This window comes from Gymnodraco acuticeps, unplaced genomic scaffold (assembly GCF_902827175.1).
Source record: "Gymnodraco acuticeps unplaced genomic scaffold, fGymAcu1.1, whole genome shotgun sequence".
NCBI classification, from domain to species: Eukaryota; Metazoa; Chordata; class Actinopteri; order Perciformes; family Bathydraconidae; genus Gymnodraco; species Gymnodraco acuticeps.
In genome coordinates, this window is record NW_022992351.1 from 8,102,078 (window position 1) to 8,117,830 (window position 15,753).

Genomic DNA, 15,753 nt, shown 5'->3' on the forward strand with positions numbered 1-15,753 from the left:
AAAAGTGTTTCTGAAGTAAATTACCTACCCTACCTTTAAGGAAGTCTCATCATAGCGTGACTGCCACCATGTGGTCAAAACGCAGAAAACATAATTTAGAATCTGGAGTTGGTCTATCTTACTTTATTTATGACATCTAATCCTGGAATAAATTAAACACAGAAATGCATCACATCCTAACATTGTCATGACTGTCATGACTTAAAATATGACTCATATTTGTTAATCATTAATAAAATAATGTTATACTGTTTTCATGATCCCCCTCCCAGCATAGTACGGAACAGATCAGAAATGTTTAAGTAACTGCATATTTTTATTGTGTTAATCAAAAACAATCTGACATGACATTTCACAAAGACCTCTGGGAGTATTACAGTGCACCACGTTAACTTTGGTCTTCAACCTTCGACCTTTGAACTCTCACCTACAGACTGCTCTACACACACACTGTTCCTTTGCCATTATATACAGAGCTCTGCTTTCCCCAAAAACTCTTTCACACACATACACACACACATACAAACACAAGCCTCTCCTTGTGAGCTATCGTACAGGGGTGCGTCACATGGCATGGGATACAACAGGAGTGTTGATTGGAGGGCTGTGTGAACAACAAAGACTAACTGGACACTGGATGAGGTTTTTTAACAATTGGCTGCAATGTCCAAAACAATTGTTGAGTCCTTTTCAGCAGAACATGAACAATACAGATGAAAATCTACATTTATAACAAAAAATAAAAGAATCCACCACAACATATCAGCTTATCTTTGCACATAAATACTTAGGAATAATATTAATATTCAACATTGTGCTTTCTTTCTCTTGCTCTTTCTCGCCGCACCATTGTCAATGCGTTAGCCACTAACATTGGTCATGCAATTTCAAAAGAGCACAAAACAACAGCTGGCTTAAAAAGAGAGACTCAGGCAAATTTGACATCACTACCAATCATCTCTTATTAAAGAAATAATACATCACTAATAATATCCATGTAGTTAATTAGTAGTCTAAATTCAATTTGTTCTGGGGTTTAAATTATGTCAGCATTTAAACAGTTGTTTTCCAAAAAAGGATGTGGTGTCAAAAAGCAGAGTGTCCCTTTTACAGTCAGTACTTTAGAGTCAGTCAGTTCAGTTCGGTTAAAGAGTTAATTACATCTCTATAAAGAAGGTATATAAATAACAACGATAATGGTTCCATACATCTAAAATCCACTCACGGACTTAATTTGTGCTGCCTCCTGCTATCAGGGCCTGTGTGAAATAATGACCACACAAATAGTAAATAGTAAAACTTCAGTAAGCTGAAAATCTTTGAAACCTTGATATTTCTCTGAAATGTGTGGCAGCAACACAAATTAGACTATAAATTCATCATTAAAATCATACGATTTCATGAATGCAAAACCTAAATGCATGATGTGCATGACCAGTTACATGACCAGTGGCGTTCGTTCATGTGGATAGACTATGATATAATAAAGTATGGTACCACAGAGGCTCCTCATCTGAGCCTGTACACACAATGGACACTAAGGGGAAGGCTACACACACCATGTCAGCACAGACAGCAACAAACATGTTTCTTTACAGATATTACACAGAGAAAGGGAGGACTAAAGACAGGAAGTAGGAAGACCTTATCGTACATCAGGAAGATATGACATCATTAAGCAGCTAAAGTAAATGATATTAATGACTAACACTACGTTGAAAGTCATTCCAACGGTGTATAGAGTCAGATGGAATTTGTTTTGTTTTTGCAAACAGTGAAATGCATTGTGGGTCGCGCAGAACAACAGCTTTCTGAGCACTTTTCGTGCTGGAGGAGGTGTCGGCATAACACTCATCTCATATTATTTGCATATATGTATTTATCACAAACAACATATGCAAGAACAGTGTAAAAGAGCAAGGAGTAGAAGTACCGCTTAGAATACAAAAAACAAAATCATAGTTTCACTCATAAATATCATGCTAATATATATACTGTACTGTAGCCCAGAAACATGGGTTGTCATACTAGAGTCCACTTCCCTCTATCTCCTCATCATATTAATGCTTTTCACCCAAAAACCACCATTTCTCCTTAATGTTAATGCACAAAACATTAAACACAGCCAAAAATAAAAACCAATAAATAGTGGATTTTAAAGGAAGGTATTTGGATTTTGTCAAAACTGTTTTATTTATGCACATCTGATGCTTATTACAATAATTTTGAAACTTGCTTAGACGTAATCCACGTATTATTTGGGCTCCATCTGCGTACTGTAAACTCATCTTTCTCTCACATCATGGAATGCCAGTAGTTTTTCCACCCCCAATTCTCTAGTGGTTTTTACAACACAAGCAGTGTAATCATATCTTGCCAGATTTGACGGTTCTCTAACCATAACTGCGTTGAATTGTGTGATTTATTTTTCTGCAACATGCCTCAATGTGCCTAAGGAAACCACAAAAAAAACAACTATATAATATAAGCAGTTTTGCAACATGCTGATCTGTTCCACAGGCGGTCCCACAGAGCTGGTATCTGTATCTCTTCTGTTACTGCAATGTGTTATATGTACACAAAACCATGAAAAAATTGAGGTTACTGTGAATATGTGCACCAACCCCACCTCAGGAGATTGATAAATGTGTGTTTATCACGTTCTAAAATGTTTCTATTAATCTGCATCATTGTGGAATTGAACATAAATAGTTAAACGTGTTTCCAGTTTGAGACCCTTACTAAGCAGAGTATTCCAGTTATTCCATTCCCCCATTTTACGCAGCACTCAAGTCCGCAATTTTTCTTCACTACTATGAAATATCCAGGTATGAAAAGCCATACGGAGAGGTCATCCAAACTAAATTGGGACCTTGATTTTGTTCAGAGTGGTATAGTCCAGAGAGTGGGTGTTCATACTGTGAGCCACATAGAGTATGTGTGGTAGGCCAACTTTAATTACCCAACAAAAAATGTGGTAATCCGGTGTTTCCATATACAGTCAGTGGCAAAGGGTAAGAAGGGTAAGTGTGTTTGTTGTCCACGGATAAATGTAGGTTCACTCCCACATACCTGTTTGTACACTCAACTACGCTAATGGAACAGTGTAAAGGGATCGTGCAGAATGAATTTGGACAGCACATGCATCGGCTGGCCAGTGGTACCGTATAGTGGGGGAATCGATAGATAAATATACACAATGGAGGAGGTGCTGTGTGTGTGTCTGCATGTGTTTTTATGTGCATTGGTGTATTTGTATGCATGAACACCTCCAAGAGTTCTTTGTTTTCTCAGTCTCGTTCTATCATTCTTCTCAATTTTTTCTTGTATCAGTCATTCTTTTCTCCCTCCATCTATGTGCTGTTACAGCCCTGCGCTGCGAGGAGCCCGGGGGTTAGGTTTCCCGTCGTGGGTCCGGCGGTTTCTCCCCTTCCTAATCTCTTGAAGATGCTTCCACTTCTTGTTAGCTGGGCGGACAGCTGGGCCCAGAGGTGGGACTTCCTTCCCCGGAGTAGGAAAGGTTTTATCCGCTTGGTCAGCTCCGGCATTCTTTCGTGCCCACACTTGCTCACAAATCTGGTCGACGGTGCTCAGGTTAGGGTGGTCCACCAGCTGCATGAAGTCGCGGTACCAAAGCTTTTGGTTGGTAATTGGGGGGCCACCTCCGCTGCGGGGTTCTAATCGGACAGGGGCATCGGAGGGTAGGTTGGAAACTGATGACGATGTTGAAGGTACCACTTCCAAGGTGATGCCTAGTAATGTTTGGGTGAAGCCGTGTTCCATGGCATGGCACTGGTAGAGGCCGACGTCTCTCTTAAGGACACGACGAACCAGAAGCCCTCTGTCTGTGTGGAGGACGCGGTCATCGAGACGCACCTAGAAAACATTAATTAATTGAAATGTTTGCACTGAATTATGTGGACTAATGCCCTTCAGTCTTATTGTTCAAGTTTGTTTTTGGCATCAATGTAACCTAGCAAAGTTGTATGTGGGCTACTAGCCCTAATGATGAAAAAAAAAATCACACCAATAGCACATAGCAAAATAAGGGCTTTCTGGTTTGATATACTATATATATATATATATATATATATATATATATATATATATATGTATACATATATATACTACATTAACTTTGGCAATGTCCTTATCAGTGTTATTGTTTGTAACCTCTTTCCTCTCCCCGCCATCCCTCTCACCTCTTCCCGTGGGTTCTGTGGATGTTTCTGGAAAGTCCATGTGACTTTGGCCTGAAGGGATTTGGGGATACACTCCAAGAAAGTGCTGCTTCCCTCAACTCCATACAGCTTCCTCTCTGCAACACGATGCTTATGGTGGTCTGAAGGGGGCAGCAAAGACAAGGACATTATGGGACTGTTACTACAGACATTCACTCACCAATGACAATACAGATAAGGCAAGGCTTGAAAAGGCAACACATTAGGAAAGAAGAGGGCAAGATAAATGGTAAATGGACTGTACTTATATAGTGCTTTATCCAGTCTTTAAGACCCCTCAAAGCGCTTTACATACTACATGTCGTTCACCCATTCACACCCATTCATACAGAGCAGTGTATGTTACTCTAGGACCTAACATTCACACACATTCACACACCGTTGGCCATGCCATCGGGAGCAACTCAGGGTTAAGTATCTTGCCCAAGGATACATCGACATGTTGACTGCATGGGCTGGGATCGAACCCACAACCTTCTGGTTGAAAGACGACCGCACTCCCTCGCAGCCACAGGATGACACGGGACAGGAAAAATAAATGTCAGGAGTAAAAAAGGTCAAACAATCCTTGACAAAACAAGGGCAGGGCAGACCAATAAATGATTTATTAATATGGTACAAAAAATATTTGAGCTGATATTGCTAATAAGAAACCAGCTACTAGATTTAAGCAGTTTTTTCTGTCTATAATGACTCATTCATTTGAGCAAATACACTTAAACATTGGCACAAAAATACATAACCTGAATTACTACTTAGCACAATTGACGTGTTAAAATAATAGTCACATATAACACTGAACAAAAGTCAATGTTGGCTGTTAATAGGAAATTGTAATACAATCTCGCATAATGTGAGATTATCTAAAGGCTGTTGATTCAAACAAATGTTCACATGTTTGATGTTTGAGAACTCTTCTGGTCTTAACAACGACTCATAGTCTTGCATGTTGTCAATATGAGTGGTGAGTTTTAGCAATGGAAAAAGTTCCAACCTCAAGACTGTGATTTGTTCAGAAAAATATCAGTTACTAACTATTCAAGCCACCAGCACCGCATACATAATTGGGGAAACCATAGTTTCTAAATTGCTAAACTGACCTCTGATCAGTGCTTTTGTGCAATGCCCCTCTCAGCAGAGACAATCACTCCAAATGTCATTAGTTTTTCACAACCCGGCTTGCATGCCACAGGATGTAATTGTATTACTCAGGAGCTGCTAAAGTTTGAGCGATTAGCTTTATTCAGTTTTGTGGCAGAAAGACAGATAGCAGCAGAATGCTGGTATTGTGGTCTGGGAACACAGAGGTCACCAGGGGTGAAGGGTTTGGGCTTTTTTTGGCACAGGGACAGTGAGATGTCAGATGCCAAGAGTCTCTGTGAGTCAGAGCAGGATCAGAGTAAAGCTTAAATTGTTGTTTTCGAATAAACCTCATCAGCAGTAAGCCTTAAAAACGTTCATGTTTTGAACAACAAATCAAAGCAATTGTTTTTTAATCATACCTCCAGAGCACAGGGTGTTGGGGTCTCCGTTCCTTACATCCTGGCGACGGAAACGTCTGCAAAATGAGTATGTGTTGATTATACTAGCAGTCTTCTTCGTGTTATCCATGCTCAGTAAAATGAACTATCATCTGGTGAGTGCCATTAGTGCTCGTGTCACATACCTCTTGGTATTTGGCAGGTAGCGAGTACAGGATGTTCCATCCCAGGCGCAGTATGGGTCTCTTGCCAGGCAGCACTCAGCACAGGCCTTCCCATACACACTGCAGCGGTGCAGGGGGACCTGGGCAATGCCTGTGTCTGAGCCCAGATACAGCTGTTGCTAAAAGGACACAAAGTTGAGGGACAAAGATTAAAAGGGAGTTTTAAAAAGAATACAAAAAACTGAAGACATAATGTTAAAAACAAAACATTTATTTTTTGTATAAAACAACATACCCGTTTTGAAGATATTTGCATGTCGATGATAGACGAGGCATCCTGAAGAGCAGAGAAATAGAGAACATATATTACCATGCTACATAACAAATACATTTTCATTATTAGAGATCCATTTAAGATGAAAGAATAGCACTGTATTGCCCCTCAATACAATTCACTTATTAATGCTTTGTCAACTACAATAAATGGGCTTTATCATAGTTTTCTTACTTTAAAGACCTCCAGCTCCTCCAGTAGAAGCTCCTCCATGTTGTTCCAGCTCTCCTTGGGGATATTGATCACCTTTAGTACTGTCCCTTTGTCTGAAATAAGAGATGCGATCCATCAAGTCACAAAACATATTATAGACAGGATATCATAAAGCCTTAATACAATCGAATGTAAAACAAAAAAGTTATGATTGATGAAAGTAGTAAATCGGTCAAATTTGACCCGAAGACAACAGGAGGGTTAAGATAAGAGCCAGAATTGTATTTTACCTGTGCCAATAAACATCACATCATACTGTCCGTCCGCAGCATTGACTTTGTCCACAGCAATCTGTGTGAAGCTGTAGTCCACGTTGGTTCTGACGAATACGGGCCGTCGGCTCATAGGGTAGACCGGGTTATACATCAGAGGGTGGTGACGCGCAAACTGGATCACATCATCTGGGAAACCCTTCGTGGACTCAAAACTGCCAAATGTCTTGCTGGGACACTAATGGAGGGCAATAAAATAAATTAATATTTCAGCAAAAGGTTATATTTATACAAACTTGCAAATCATATACATCACAAAATTATTAATTTGCAAGAACATTTTTGGTTGTTGCGTAACTTTTTAGATTTGTTGTTTTTTCGAGGTCGCATTTTGGTTCCCTTGTGGGATGCAAAATGGTAAAAGTAACTTTCAAATATTCAACTTTAATACTGATTAAACCATCAAGAGTTAAACAATTTTATCGGTGGGAATGTAGTGTACATAAAAGGATTTGGGTACTACCCAGCAATTCAAAGTACTTTAATAATTCAGCCATCTACTTCTACTGTAAGGGATTTGTTTAAGCTCTGCACGTCAGGCCTGCGAGTGCAAAACAGCTCCAGCTTTTTTGATGACATTTTTTTATGTTGTGTATGTAAACATATATAAAATGTGTCAGTCCAGCAGTGAGGTGATTTGATGTAATGGCTCACAGGAACGTGAGAGATTTTCTCCAGGTCAGAGTCCAGCCTTCCTCTCGAATTAAAATTACAGTCCAGTGTTTCTTTACAGATACTCAAATGTTACTTAAATATGCTGTAACATCATGCAGTATTAATGCTTTGTATGTTGTGTACAGAAGATACACTTTCATCATAAAGTGAAACACTTTTGATCTGGTTTCTGCATTTTAAACTCTGAATCAGCTTTTTTTAGGCAGCTTTGCATAGTTCACTAGTAAGCATGATCGGATTATTTGAATTTGATTCGTCCCGCTAATTGTACAACCCAGTGAGGTGATGATGGCGTGAGAGAGAGTTTACTGTGGGTCAAATACAATTACTATTCTGCAGTCATACAATGGGGATTGTTCTGCTTTGGCAGTAACAGCTGAAGCTATAACAAATCTTGCTGACGCCACGCTTGTGTGCTAAGCAGAACGTAAGAGCCCTGATAAGCACATATTGATTGGGAGGGCTGTGGAGAGCTTTGGATGAAATTAGGTCTATTGCTGCAAGTGTATGAAGTGCACACAACTCAATATTAAAAACCTGGGAGCATAAGTATTCAAAGGTGCTACTTAAGAATTGCATACAAGTATTTCAGCAATAAAAGTGACATAAAATTAAACTCTAGACCAGGGGTGGGGAACCTCCGGCCTCCGGGCTGTATACGGACCACGAGAAAATTTGGTACGGCCCTCGAGGTAATGCAAATGTTGCACCTTCGATGCAACGCCTCTGACTCCTTTCTCTCGGCACTACACTGGTGAACATGGCTAGAAACGCAGTTTTTCGCAAACTGCCGGAGATTTTTGGAGACGTCCGTGGCTGCCTCGTGCATACGGACTGAGGCTCGGTGCGCCCTCCGCGGAATGGCAGAGGACGTCGCTCGAGACAGCAAGCCTTCCGACCACATGGAGACTATACACGACCTGCTAGGTACGGAAGAACCCGACTTCTTGTTCATGGGACTGTTTCTTCGGGACATGCGGCTGTCCCCACGTCGCAGCACGGCGACCCAGCTTTCTACGCCTGGCAGATGTTGTCTTCATCTGCCACGACGCCTACCACGGCCCTCTGCGGCCCCCTTTCGACGGCCCGTTCCGTGGCCCGCCCCCCAACCCCTGGTGGGGATGCCCTCGCCCTCGTTGGGGCCCCTACCCTCTTCTGTGGCCTCCTTCCGACGGCCCGTTCCGTGGCCCGGCCCTCGCCTGCGGCCCCACCCTCCTTGGCCCCTGTGGTGCTTCCTCCCAGACGCGAGGATTGTGTCCATGGTTGAATTATGGGGGGGCTTGTGTAGTGATCACTAATTAACTAGGTTACATAATTCACTCGTGGAACTACGAGTTGGGGGTGTTGTTTCCACACGGACACATATGATGTTGACTACTTATTGTGTGCCCCCCTCTCTTCTTTCTCTTGGCTTTCCGGTCTTCAAGCCGACCACATGTGCTTTTCTCCCGCTTAATAAAGCCAACTTTGCAACTTTCTCTCGGCACTACAATATGATCATTATAGTTGTAAAAAAATAAAATGCATGAAAGAAAGGCGAAATGAATGGGCTGTGATTTTAGTATTTTTAAGCAGAGGTCAATCATTTGTACGGCCCTCGAAGGATGTTGAAAAAATTCAAATGGCCCTTGCGAGGAAAAAGGTTCCCCACCCCTGCTCTAGGCACAACTTTGTACCCAGCCCTTTGGAGTTTTGGACATACCATTCCTGGGCGTGGGTAGGGGACTTTTCCTTGGAAGGGGACCCACTGGTAGTTGGGCCCCTCTTTGTGAGCGAAGGGCCCCAGGAAGGCCCTGCGGATGTCATTCATGGAGTAGACACACACGGCTGAGCCTTTGAATACACTGCTGCTGGGGGACAGGGGAAGCTGTTAGAAACATCAAAACACAAATGTAACACACTCTTGTCTTTCTCTCTCTTGCACTCGCTGACACACACATATCTACTTGCATAAACACACACACTATGAGTGGACTCTGACCTGGAAGTAGAGAAGACAGTGTAGACCAGAGGGTTCTTCCTGTCACGCGTCTGCAGCAGAAACACGTCGCCTGAGGACGGACACACACACGTACACACACACACACACACAAACTGAGGTCAGGTTGTGGTAGTCCAGAGGTCAAAGGTTGAGAGAAAGATAAGCAAAGCTTTATTGCCATGTCAACTTTAAAGAAATGTTTCTCTAATAACTCCACAACAGCTTCAAGCAGTGGTTTGTATACGTTTTTTTATTTTTTTTTAAATAGTCTCATTTAAACATTTTCTTTTTGTAGAATACACCCTTCCAACTGGTATCACATGTTTCAAAAGTTATGTAGTCTAGGTATCTCAGCAGAATAATTCCAATGGTTTAGATCAAAACAAATAATTCTACAGGGAGGTCCTTTAAAAAGATTTAGCCTCAGGCATGGTCAGAAAACTCTTGGTCAAGAGATAAGGGGCTCATTGTTCATATGAGGGAATGTGACGGACTGACTTAGCCTGGGGTAGGGTTAGGTTTTGGACAAACTCTTTCTCTGAGATTGCCTTTCACTGCGTCACAAGATAAGCACACAGACATATCATATTATGGCCCACAGATATGGTCAGAAAGATCAATCAAAACCATCTTGATAGGTGAAACCGCTATGTAAACCACATGATTGGAAGGTTTGGTGTTTTTCCTTTTGAGACATGCTATTTGGTTTAGAAAGAGTTGCCAAATGGTTTCACAAAAAATATGCACTCTATTTCAAGTTTACAGCATATCAGTAAACAATGATAATGATGAAAGATCTACATTTTTCATAGTTTGAACAAAACAAATTGAAGCTTGATTTCACACAGCAGCAGATGTTATCAGGGGAAGATAGTTTACAAGTTAAGCTACTGCAGTGTTAACTCCGTGCAGAGTTTTTAATATTTCCAGCTGGCTCAAGCCAAAGCCGCTAAAATAAACTGAAGAAAATAGTAGCCTGGCTACAGGGAACATGCCTAATAGAAACATGATGTTAACTTTTGTCATACGAAGAATCACCAGAGACAAGCCTGCAACTGTCTCTGAACCCACAGCAACAACACTGGCTTCAGATCAAGCCAGGATATATTACCAATTAATCTTTTACTCATGCTTTTTCCAAGTCTGCAGGAATGTGGGTCTGAATGATAATCTACAATATACGTCAGAAATCCTTGTTAATGTATTATGCTTTCCTAGACTTTCTCTTCCTTTGCACCCACAGAATGTGCTTCTGTGTAAAAAACAAATCAAGTCATGGATGGAAAATCATACTCTTTTTTGCCTTTTTCTAATTTCTGCAAAATGGTATTTCTTTATCTATGCCCCAGTATGAACTTTTAGCTGATTGTATTATGTGGATCTGGTGTTTTTAGAATAGTTAATTGATTGTTATAAAATAAAGTAATTGTGTTAACTGTAACTGAAACTGTCTCTGGCCCGTTATGTAAAACGAACCTGTGTTCCTTGTGTGGTAAATCTTTTATAATGAATAGTTAGTTCCTAGGGGGGAAACTCCCTTAGGTGGCGTTGTTGGCAACACAAACTCTTACCTACACCACACCGTCACATTTGGCTGATTTGATTGAATAGATTCAGAAATAGGGATATAAGGTAGCCCAGACGAGTCAAGCGATTTATAAGTTCACTGGACATGACAACACTTGTTTTGTCTAAAGGTTCTAGCATACCTCAGGCAAAATTGTACTTTCTTCAAACTCAGGTTCGTACAGGGCTTTCACCTTGACACAATTGATGTGACCCAATGCTTTTTTGTAATCGTCATATTCAGAAATTACTTTATACACAGTACAGAATCTGTCTGCATGCAAAGAAAACTTACGCAGCTCGTCAAAGTATGTGTCGCTGCCGTCTGCACCTGGCACCGAGCAGATCAGACGGGTCTTGAGGAATGTCGTCCACTTGTTCACCAGACTCCGCTGACCGCCCATGTCATTCTGATTTCAAGATAAAGTCCGTCAAGAGTTGTTAAACAGGGTATTATCAGTTAAAGTGTGAAGGAAGAGAGTATGAGCAGTATTAAATATTGGGCACAAACCACTTTCACAACCATCTTTAATTCCTAAACAGAAAATGACCTCATTTTTGTTATAGTAGCTGTCGACTCAAATAACCAGGTTGAGTAGGCCTGATGCAGACTTGAATTATAATACTGAATTTAGGGGTTGAAACTTTCTCTTACCCTGCAGAGCTGTCCAATGCGGGAGTAAGTGGACTTTCCCAGACCCTGGGCCTCAACCGCCGTCTCACGGAAAAAGAAAAACACCTTGTCGTCATCAGGGTTTTCACTTTCTGGGACCCAAAAGGAACCAACAAACTTTGGTTCTGAGAGACAGAAACAATCAGGGAACAATGTCAGTTTCTGGAACAAGTTGTGAGTTTCATTATAACAACAACAGACTGAGGTACGTTATCACATAAAGTTAACTTAACAAAATAGAATAAAGCATTAGCTGACACACAAACACACACTGACCATTGAGCCAGCGGGAGTCGTGCTGTTCGGTGCGGATGGAGGGGCGTTTCCCCAGGCTTCTGAATATGGTGAAGTCCCGTCCCATTAGGTCTGTAGCTACGCCTGCATATAGCTCATCACCTAAGAGACAGAACGAATCAATTAGTCCGTGATTGGTAATGTGACCTTAAATGATGACTGGATCTTTGTCATAAGCCAAAACCAGCTGAAAGTATGGCATGAAAATGTTTGAAAATGAGAACAACAATCAGTTAATCGCTCATTAGCATCATCAGCTAACATTAACATGAGTTATTTACCGACGAGTACAGATGCAGCATTGTGGCGAGGATCATACGGACTCTTCCCTTTCCCGTCTTCCACCTTAGAGGGGTCAATCCTGAACACGTGGTCCTGACGGCGGGAGAGGACAAGCAGAAATGGATTTAAAAAGTGAAAAAACATACAATGCAATGGACTCAAAACTAATTTGCAACTAAGAACTTGACCTATAATGGATTTGTCTGCATCCGAGGTTCAAGGTTCAAGGCTTTTATTGGTCATACGAACATAGCTACAGTGTAGTTATGACGATGAAAATCTTAGGTCACAGGCTCCTCCAACAGTGCAACACAATAAAACAGATAAACAGAATGACCATACATTGTTAATGTGCTATAAGCTTTCCAAGCATGAGCAACTGCTACATTTTGTTAAACACATACATCTTGTGTGTGGAGGTATGTGCCTGCACTTTATTCAGATGATGTTCTCACTTATAATTAACAGTTTGGCCAACCCTCTGAGACCCACGGGGGCGTATACGATCCCAAATATCAAGTTGTGTTCAAAGCGTCATAACTTCTCCGCTGATTCAGCCAGAGACATGCCGTGTTTTTGCTCTTAAACTACAGAAACGGCAATAAACAACTCCATTAAGTTTTTAATTGAGAGGCGTTTACTTAGGCTACAGTATTTCGGTGAAACTAATGTGCGTAAAGTTTTAAAAGATGCGGATAGTCTCACCTTGATTCTGTCGCATTGCTTATCATTTTCTGTTTTATAGATCTATTCTCATCCACCATCTTTGTTTGTGACGTAAAGAGTGTAACCCCCTAATCGCACCAGGAGCGTCTGCGCTGCGGCTGCGCCGCGCTGCGACCTCCTCCTGCGTCCTAACCCACCAGGCGCGTTTCAAAACGTTGCGGAAGCGGAGCGTCGTGTGTGCAGCCTCGCAGTTGTTGGATGAACATTCTACTTCCTGCCTGCGGCGCGCTGCGCCGCGTCAAAAATAGGATTCATCCTATATTTTAGAAATTCCTTGCGGCGAGGAGCTTCTGGGACGCTTCGAGCCGCGGCGCAGCGCGGCGCAGCGTGTCTGGTGGAATAGCACCCATTGACTAGAGTGGCCGCGATCGCTAAAAACGCCGCAGCCGCAACGCAGCGCAGACGCTCCTGGTGGGATTAGGGGGTTAGACTCACGTTTCTGAATCAGACACTCTGAGTAGATGCAGTCACAGCCAATCGGAGTCTGATTCAGAGGAGTGCCTGTCAGTTCCGTTGTTATGTGTACTGAAACGAAAGCCGAGGCCTGTACGACGAAGCCGGTTCAACATAACCTGGATATGTTTGAGTTAGCCGGTTGGCCTAATCCAAAACATACGCGCTCTCGCTAAGCGGTCCTACGATGCTGGTTATCAAGTGGATCGCTCAAGCCAGCCGTGTCCTATCTAGTTAGGTGCGCGTTCACACGAAAGGGGTGGTATTTGGAGCATTCGACCAATCACAAACATGGACAAGCGTACTGACAGCGCAGCGCGTCATACTTCCTGAATGAAAAGTGAACTTTAATATTAGACAAATATGAAGACGTTAAACTTTAAACATCCATGACTTAAACACTTTATCCAGTATAAAAGCCACATAGTTGCACCTGCAAGGTGAATACAGCTGGTAAAAGAAAAAGTGTTTGAATGCGTACATTAATTAATGAGCACGTTCAGGCATTTGAACACTGTTTCTCTGTGTGTGTGCGCATGTATGGGTAAGTAAGTAAGTGATTCAAGTACTCTTTGCACCAAGTTTAGTAACTGATTAAAATACCAAGGAAATTGTTTTGCGCACAAATATTTTAACTATCTGTGCACCGTCAAGTCTGTTAAATGATGTTGTACACTAGCTCTTCTGATACAGTTCAGTGTGAGTTATTTCATTTTTAATATATTACCTCCATCCTTTGTCCCACCTCCACGAAGGCACAGGTAGGGTGAAAGGCCCCGGTCCCACAGGCGTACAGGTGGGTGCGGTTAAAGTGGTGCACAATCTTCACATAATTCACACAGTCGGACTGAAAGAAACACAGAACGACAGTTTAAGTTTAACTATGAAAAGCAATTTGAAGTGTTATAAATCGATATAATGTTTTGTAATGTTTTTCTTAAAAGCTTTGAAACAACAGAGATACAATTCTGGTGAGGAAAGGCTGTTATATTAATACACATTTTTGCATTTTGCGTCACTTCAGGTCACTAAACCCTTCAGAAATTACCAGAAAAATACCATGGATGTGACCTCAGTTGGCTGCAGCCTAGTTTCAAAGTGTAAAAACAATTAAGCATGACAAGACAAGAAACAAAAAACCCTCAAAACACAAATCCAACGGACAAAACTTGGACTCTGTCTCTATTTTGTTTTGGTGATGTACATTCCTCACATAGCTCCTTTCACCCTGTCCGCCTGTGACAACACTGTTGAGTCCCCAGCTCACTTCCAACAGCCTGTTGTGACAGCCTTTGTGTCCTGGTTCTTCAGACACATGCCTTCAATGTTATTTTGTTTGTGCGTACTTAGGGTAAAAATGGTTATAAACCTTTATGTGAATGCATTAGTTATGAAACCATTAGTTTTAATGCTGAACTAAGCTAGCTGTTAGCTGTAGTATTTCAGCCTGAACATTTAGCTTGCAGTTATTTGACTCTTGACAAAAGAGATAAATTGTTTTAAAATAACTATATTTTACAACTGTGTCATACTACTTACCTAGATTACAACATACCTGCTTGAAATGTGTCTTTAGGAGCCATCTAACATCAACCAAAAGTATAAGAAATTACAAAAGTAAACTTGTGCTTTATTATCTTACTTTTAGCGGAAAAGGGACCCTAACTAAACATAACCATGTTTATTTCTTTACCTCCTTTTGTCTCCTTTCCCGCATCAAATTTCTGGACGCTTATCCCTTTTCTGTCTGATCCCTCCTCTTATTATCTAGACAGCAGGTTATTGACCGGCAGTAACATCTGTCCATCTGGGAGTCAGGTTACAGAAAGCTTGATCTCATGAGACAGCTGTAGAAATGATTTACTGTACACTATTAGCCGGGATAGAACACATTCCTTTTCTGTTCAGAGTACCGTCCTAACCACAGGCCTTGATGTGATTGGCCAGTTTTTTCAACTGCCCCTTAAGGAGAACATGAATACCATGATTATTGGTGCTCCTCTGCCCTTGGGCACTGTAATATATGATGAGCTAATATTATGCTTTTGAATGTCTGGGTTGTCATTCCAGAAGTACTCAATATCCTAAAAAGAATACTCTACTAAATAAGATCCCACTGTCTCACTCTGAGTCCCTCCCTTTCCCCCTTTGTCTACTTTTCCCCAGACAGGCCGCTGTAACATCTGTCTGTCGATCAAGTTACAGACACTGTTGAACCCCTGGGGGCCTCTGGAGAAGAGGTTTTTAGAGTCAGGAATATGACTGTCAATGAACAATTGCCCTGTGCAGATTTTTCACTATTGGATTTATTAGTCTTAGGAGAATAAGTTATTTGGTATTAGTATTAACCCTCCAAGATGGTAGCACTGTTAATATTTGCATTTTATATTGATGTGTT

The 15,753-nt window shown here is 41.4% G+C and overlaps 1 protein-coding gene across 2 annotated transcripts in view; it reads right to left on the minus strand.

Annotated features, from left to right (window-relative positions):
* Positions 1-297: 297 nt before the first annotated feature.
* The window catches only part of sema3b (sema domain, immunoglobulin domain (Ig), short basic domain, secreted, (semaphorin) 3B), a 96,905-nt gene continuing 81,449 nt past the window's right edge, over positions 298-15,753 (minus strand). For both annotated transcript variants that reach the window (XM_034208989.1, XM_034208988.1), the window contains exons 5-18: positions 14,083-14,202; positions 12,176-12,269; positions 11,877-11,996; positions 11,583-11,725; positions 11,223-11,337; positions 9,362-9,431; positions 9,083-9,227; positions 6,664-6,883; positions 6,395-6,486; positions 6,182-6,223; positions 5,908-6,065; positions 5,744-5,799; positions 4,203-4,342; positions 298-3,876 (exon numbers count right to left, since the gene is read on the minus strand). In XM_034208989.1, coding sequence (XP_034064880.1) covers positions 3,364-3,876; positions 4,203-4,342; positions 5,744-5,799; positions 5,908-6,065; positions 6,182-6,223; positions 6,395-6,486; positions 6,664-6,883; positions 9,083-9,227; positions 9,362-9,431; positions 11,223-11,337; positions 11,583-11,725; positions 11,877-11,996; positions 12,176-12,269; positions 14,083-14,202 — 2,028 coding nt within the window. In that variant the 3' untranslated portion in view covers positions 298-3,363. The remainder of the gene's footprint in view (positions 3,877-4,202; positions 4,343-5,743; positions 5,800-5,907; positions 6,066-6,181; positions 6,224-6,394; positions 6,487-6,663; positions 6,884-9,082; positions 9,228-9,361; positions 9,432-11,222; positions 11,338-11,582; positions 11,726-11,876; positions 11,997-12,175; positions 12,270-14,082; positions 14,203-15,753) is intronic.